General features: G+C 42.5%; 1 gene segment (V, D, J or C); it reads right to left on the bottom strand.

The window, feature by feature from the left end:
• Positions 1-526: 526 nt before the first annotated feature.
• Positions 527-2,185, bottom strand: LOC128111655 (immunoglobulin lambda variable 4-69-like). The segment is given in 3 exon segments: positions 527-789; positions 1,987-2,034; positions 2,143-2,185. Coding segments are annotated over 3 exon segments (354 nt in total).
• Between the last annotated feature and the right edge of the window lie 4,915 nt (positions 2,186-7,100).

Raw genomic sequence — 7,100 nt, 5'->3', positions numbered from 1 at the left:
AGCCAAAAGAATGGAAACACATGAACTATGAACCAATGGCTGAGGGGCCCCCAACTGGATCAGGTCCTCTGAATAGGTGAGACAGTTGATTGGCTTGATCTGTTTGGGAGGCATCCAGGCAGTGGGACCAGGTCCTGTGCTCATTGCATGAGTTGGCTATTTGAAACCTGGGGCTTATGCAGGGACGCTTGGCTCGGCCTGGGAGGAGGGACTGGCCCTGCCTAAACTGAGTCTACCAGGTTGATCTCAATCCCCAGGGGAGTCTTTGCCCTGGAGGAGATGGAAATGGGGGGTGGGCCGGGGGGAAGGGGAGGGAGTGGGAGGGGGGGAAAACAAGGGAATCCATGGCTGATATGTAGAATTAAATTATATTGTAAAATAAAATAAAATAATAAAAAAAGCAGAAAACATTCAATGAGTGTGACAGCTAAGAGCTTCATAGGTTCTTTATCACAATTGTAGGACTTTGTAGCAAGAGAGCAAAACAGTTCCTGTCCTGCTTCCTCATTTATCTGGGTCACTGTGATCATCCACTGTTCTCACTTACACCACAGTAATAGTCAGCTTCGTCTTCTGGTTGGATGTTGGAGATGCTTAAGTAGCGATCAGGCCCAGAGCTGGAGCCAGAGAAGCGGTCAGGGATCCCATCCCCCTTGCTGTGGCTTCCATCACTCTGAAGACGCATCACATACTTAGGAGCCTTGTCTGGATGTTGCTGGTACCATTCAATGAAGTAGCCACTGTGCTGAATACTCAAGGTGCATGTGAGTTTGACTGAGGTTCCCAGGGTGCCGCGGACTGGGTCTCAGTAAGAACACCAGACCGAGGAAGAACAGGTTGAAGGTACTCAGGATAAGTGGGATTCGGCGAATGACAGACAGACACAGACACCAGAGTATGCTGTGAAACTGCTGCAATTTTACTCAGATCAAGCAGTGTTTTTTATACAATCATTTGAAGAAAACAAGGCAATCGGCCCGTGGGGCAATAGACATAGAATCAACAATGTGGTCACACAATTTTCTCAGAATGATTAATAGATCTCATGAGTACAGGTGTTATTTCCTCTATTGTGATTCCTCATCCAGAGAACATTACGGCACTAAGTTGAAGTTTTTCCTTCTACGTAATTATTAGACCTTTGTTTTGTATCAAAATTAAACCCTTCCCACCATCATTCTAACCATGGTTTCATTTGTGCGAAAATATTTAACCTTTGCTTGCAGGTGAGAAGGCACCAGGGGGGTTGGGACCTAGCTATTCTTTCCATGAACTGTAACTTATGCCATTCTGTTTTCATGCTATTATGATTCACCCATTGGTTCCCATGTTTATCATAAGCTCCTGTAAAGGGCAATGGCTCCAAATAATTATTATATCTAGGATTAAAGTTAGGGGTTGCCACCACCGACCCTTGATGAGAAACTCTATTTGTCCCTTGATAAATCTTGTAGGACTGGTTAGTTCCTGTAACTGCTTCCTTGCAGCTGCTGTTGGCTGCGAGTGTGGATTGCTTATGAGTTCCCAGACTTTTACTATCATTCTCTCCTCGCTAGAATCCTTGTCCCTCTGAGTCATAAGTTCTTTTTGCTCTAAATCATTCATAAATTCTCCCAAACTTCTAGGACCCTCTTTAACTGTTTGCCTAAAAGCTTGAATTATAGGTGGGGGTATTGAGGCCACTTTTGAGGAATCATTATTCTCTTTATGGGGCACATTAGGAACATTGAGAGCTAACTCCCTGAAATCAATACACAAGGAAACAGCAATAGTCACAGCTGCAAAGAGAAAAAAGGCAGAATGCCAGCCAGCCTCTGTAAGCAGATTTTGCGTGGTTCTGTGTAGCCTGGCACCATGATTCGGGCAGATTGATAAGGGGTCGCCGGGGGCATAGACCCGAGGGCCGCGAGCCCACCTTTCCCACGTAACCACCTTATCCAAGGCATTTGTCACGCGGGCGACACCGTCGTGGGCATGGCACCAGGGATGCAGAGGCTGAGGGTGACTGAGTCAGCACAGGCTGGGAGAAACATCCTGAAAATAGAGAATATCATTACATCCTGTGATAAGAGAAAGGAGAGAATGTATCTGGCTGTCAGATGGTTTCCCTGAACTGGGATCAGGGTGCAGATGACTCCTGACCTGTACAATGAAGGAGGAAGAAGAGGAGAAGAGTCCAGGCCATGGTGCAGACACCACTGAGCTCTGCTGAGACAGACATGGTGCAGGTCTCTCTTACCCTTTAACAATTCTCAGAGAACTGACAGGGCCCTTTATGCAAATTTTTCTTGGTCAACCAAATCCCTTCTTAGGTGAACGTTCCATCAAATTCTGGGTGTCATTTCCTGCCTGAGGGCTGCCCAAGGGACTACAGTGACCCCAGCTGGTGGCCCTGTTGAGTCCTGAGCAGACACAGAGACAGATGTTTGTGTTGTCAGCTGAGAGTCTCCAGACTCTTCAGTGTCACCTACAGACCCACTGAGCAGGTTCAGGTCTGTCATGTCTGTGTCCACATGACTTCTACCAGGCTGTGATCATCAAACACTTTCTGATCAATGTCTGAAGGACTTGCCTTCTCTGGGTAAAGTATGTAGACTGAATTTATGAGGAGCTCTTTATCCAGGGGCTTCTCCCATACAGACTGAGGACACATAAATTTCCTCCATGAGCCCCTTCTCAGATTGCACAAGAAGCCATAGCCCTCCATGGTTCCTCAGCAGATTGATGAATAAAGACTTACTGGTGAATATTGGTGACTACTAGGATAAAATTATAGTGTCAGATTCCCTTAATACATTAGAAATAATTTTTTAAAGAAAATCAGAAGGCAAAACAAAGCAGACATTGCATTCACTGGGTTAGGAAGCAGTGGGCCTGTGACGGTTTTTAATTAAGGATTAGAGGATCATGAAGAATGAATGGGTGTTATGGCTTCCAAGGAAACTCAGGGAAACCTCCCTAGTATGCATCTGATATAAAAATACATTAACTATCTGCAGGGCTTTAGGGGGATGGAAGAAAGGAGTACAGCCCTAAATTTGAGGAAAGAATTAATGAATCAAGATAGGAAGAGAAATCATTGGGGAGATTGGGCAGGAGCAAGATGGGCACCAGGTGGTACTTGCTGAGGCATGCTTTAACTCATATGCAGTTAAAGAAGCTGTCTACATTGAATTTCTTTGTCAAACTCCTCTCTTCCAAGGTTAGGGAATATGTAGAATAGAAAATAGAAACATGTAAGAGCCAGATGTAGTGGATTACTCTAATGAAAGAGCATCTACCAGACACCAAAGGCCTGATTCACATGTGAACTCACAGAGACTATGAAAGCATGTACAAGACACATTCGAACCAGACAAGATTTCAGCACCAAGAAACAGAAGACAAAAATTCAACCCCTAGCCATGATGTTATTGTAATATATAACTTCTAGAAAAGAGAAAATCAGTTTTCTCCAATGGGATGTCACCAACTATATCAAACACACTTGGGCAGTAGCTGGCCAACAGAAAACAGAATTCAAGATGTGTGTGTGTATGTGTACTTTTTGTTTTGTTTTGGTATATATTATCTGATTGATTTTCTTTTTTAGTTGATTTGTTTTGATAATTTTTTGTTATTTTTCTGTTTTGTTTAGTTTGAGAGAGAGAAAGAATATAAAGTTGGTTGGGTAGGGAGTTGGAAAGATCTGGGAGGTGTTGGAGGAAGAGAAAGAATATGCTCAAAATATGTTATATAAAAACTTTAAATAATGTAATCAAATACTTTAGAATAATGTTAATTGGCACAAAAAATGAAAGAAAGAGAGAGAAGAAAGCAGGAAAGAAAGACAGAAGGAAAGGAAGGAAGGAAGGAAGGAAGGGAGGGAGGGAGGGAGGAAGGAAGGAGGGAAGGAAGGAAGGAAGGAAGGAAGGAAGGAAGGAAGGAAGGAAGACCAACCTATGCCTCTTTTGTCCCTGATAGAAACAGTGCATCGAACTGTACATTGCATCTTTTCATAACCTTTTAACTAGTGTGAAGGCTCAGCATTGCTGCAGGCCACAGGAAAATATAAGAACTCAGCTGGTTATGGCAAAGTCACTACCTGGAGGAATCAGGGAATTCCTCCAGAGAAAGCCAAATCCCAAGAAGTTTTTGGTGTTACTTGCCTTGTTATGTATCAGCTGTCTTCTGTTATGAAAATCATGTGTGTTTTCATAGTTTTCCCAATTGACTTTTCCCTAAGAAGGGCCAACAGTGTGGACTGATCACTCTCTGGATACACACATTCCAGGTATTTGGAGAACAGCCTCAGGAAAGGCTTTCTCTGGAATCAGATATCTCCCTTAGCCACTTTCAAGGACTACAGGAAACACCACCCAGGTGGGCGCCCAACTTCCGAGGATAACAATGATAACAGCCCACCTACAAGTCTCCTGACTTAAATTCCACAAGGAGACACCGCGGGGGGGGGGGCAACTTCCAAGGACTAACAATGATAGCAGCCCACAGGCAAGTCTCCTGACTTAAGATAAATTCCACAAGGAGACACTGCCTAGGAGAGGTGGACGTTAAGAAATAGCTTTACACAGTTTAGCTCGGACCCTCCCTTTATATACCGGGACTTCCAGGGCACAGGAGATGGAGAAGAGAAAAGAGAATGGAAGAACTAGATGGGTAAGAACTTGAAAGGAACAAACTGAGATGGGGAAGAACTAGATTGAAGGACTAAAAGAGAGGACTAGAGGAACGAGATGGAAGATGAGGAAGAGCCAGATGGAGAAGAACAAAATGAGGAAGAGCCAGATGAGAGAGAAGGAGACGGGAGAGGAGCTGATAGGGGAAAGAACTAGATAGATGAGAACCTAGAAGGGACAGAACTAGATGAAGGAATTAAGATAGAACCTGGAGGGAACAGTAGATAAATACAGAGAGAAATCAGGCAAGAAAGGAGCTAGGCATGAGAACAGAACTGAAGCTGTGTATATAGGATGTTATGCCAGAGGAATTAAAGCAAGTGGACTATAGAGCTTGGTGTGCTGAGATTCTATTTCCTGAAAATAGTCCTCGCCGTTAGTAGTTCTCTCTCCTGAGCCCTTGGGATGTATAATATTAAGGCTGGCCCCTCTAATATTATACTAGACAGCATATAAAGGTACATGCTGCCAAGCCTGACAATGTGAGTTGATTCTTAGAACAACCATGGTAGGAGGAAATGGCTGACTTATGCAAGTTGTCATCTCTCTCTCTCTCTCTCTCTCTCTCTCTCTCTCTCTCTCTCTCTCTCACACACACACACACACACACACACACACACACACACACATACATGCACAAACATTGACACACACTAAATCATTAAATAAATAAGTAAATAAAGTTTTAAAACATTTTGACTCTTTCATGATTTGTTGCTACTTTCTGTCCACCTGTGGTTCTACCTTATTTAAGGCCCTTCTTATTATTGCTGATATTTATATAGTGATGTGAATTTCTTGGGAAGGAAATGTCAGGCCCCACTTCTGACCTACAGATGCAAGATCCATGTGCACCCTGAGTTCTAACAAGGATTGAGCTAACACAGGCTACAAACTGTTGATATTTGGGTTACAAACTTTTCCTGATTCCTCTGTTTATTCTGTTTCCTACCACCATGTGTAGCAAAAGAACTTCATAACTCCCTTTCTGTGTATTATATGCCAGGATTAACTTCCTTAAGATTTCCCACTATAAATGACAGGCATGTCCCTCAGTGTCATACAGTTCACTCATTTCTAATAACAAGATAATACTTATAGAAGCATACATTCACAGGTAGACACCATAGAAGAAATGGCTTCTTCTAGAAGCTGCACTTCTCTTCTATTGCTTACAGTATTAGAATATTAAAAGAGGAGAGATATCTTTATGAATTAAGACTGAAAGTTAACTTTAGAGTTTAGTTGCAGTTATAAAGCTAGAAATATGAGCCAACATGTTAACATCCTTGAGAATAAAATATGACACAGACAGCTTATGTTGGAGAGAATGTGGAGAAAGGGGAACACTCCTCCACTGCTGGTGAGAGTGCAATCTTGTACAGCCTCTCTGGAAATCAATACTGCAGTATCTGAGAAAATTGGGAATCAACCAACCTTAAGACACAGCAATATCACTCCAGAGCATATACCCAAAAGATGCTCAACCACACCACAAGGACACTTGCTCAACTATGTTCATAGCAGAATTATTTGTAATAGCCAGAACCTGGAAACAACCTAGATGCCCCTAAATGGAAGAATAGATAAACAAAATGTGGTACATATACACAATGGAGTATTGTGCAGTGGTAGAAAACAATGTCATCATGAAATTTGTAGGCAGATTGACAGAACTAGAAAAAAATCTTCATGAATGGGGTATCCCAGACCCAGAAGGACAAACATGGTATATACTCACTCATAAGTGGATAATAGATGCAAAGCAAAAGATAACCAGGCTACATATAATTCATAGCCTCAGAGAAGCTTTAATTCACAGCTGGACTCCTTATAACATATTCCTGTGGCTTGCCACAATAAGGCTAAATGTTTTTCTAGTTCTAATTCTGTCATGGATTTTTTGGTTGGGATGGTAGATAAGTACATAATATATATTTGATATTAAAAGTGTAAAATATATTGTGAAACTCCCCAACTTTTGTTCAAAATGCCTACTCTAACTGTATAAAAATTCATTTAGTTTGTATTGTATCTAATAAAGAAAGCAAGCTGCTTTTCATCCACAAATGATTTGTGTGGGAAGGTATGTAGAGCCTGACTGGGTGTTACACAGTCTTTCCTTCTGTTATTGTGGGTGATGTTACCCAAAATAAAGTGTTTTCTGTGATCTAGCTTCTTCTATAGATATTTGTGATGCTTTCTTAACAACTGGGGGGTGTTGTTTGTGGACCAGGGGGAGTTCTTATTACTCCCTCTGGACTTCCTGTTGTACCCTGGGTGCAAGACCCCCAAAGAGACCACCAGAGACATGAACTCGCTGAAATGCAAAAGCAACCAGGTTTATTGAAGCAGTTCAAGCCATGAGGCAGGGACCTCGTGGAACACTCCAATGCAGCAGAGGCTAGAGGAGGTGCCTGCCCC

The sequence above is a fragment of the Peromyscus californicus genome, unplaced genomic scaffold, assembly GCF_007827085.1.
Source record: "Peromyscus californicus insignis strain IS unplaced genomic scaffold, ASM782708v3 Scaffold_16__1_contigs__length_79575227, whole genome shotgun sequence".
Lineage (NCBI taxonomy): Eukaryota > Metazoa > Chordata > Mammalia > Rodentia > Cricetidae > Peromyscus > Peromyscus californicus.
Note: the sequence above shows the minus strand (reverse complement) of the source record. Positions and strands in the feature narration are given on the sequence as shown.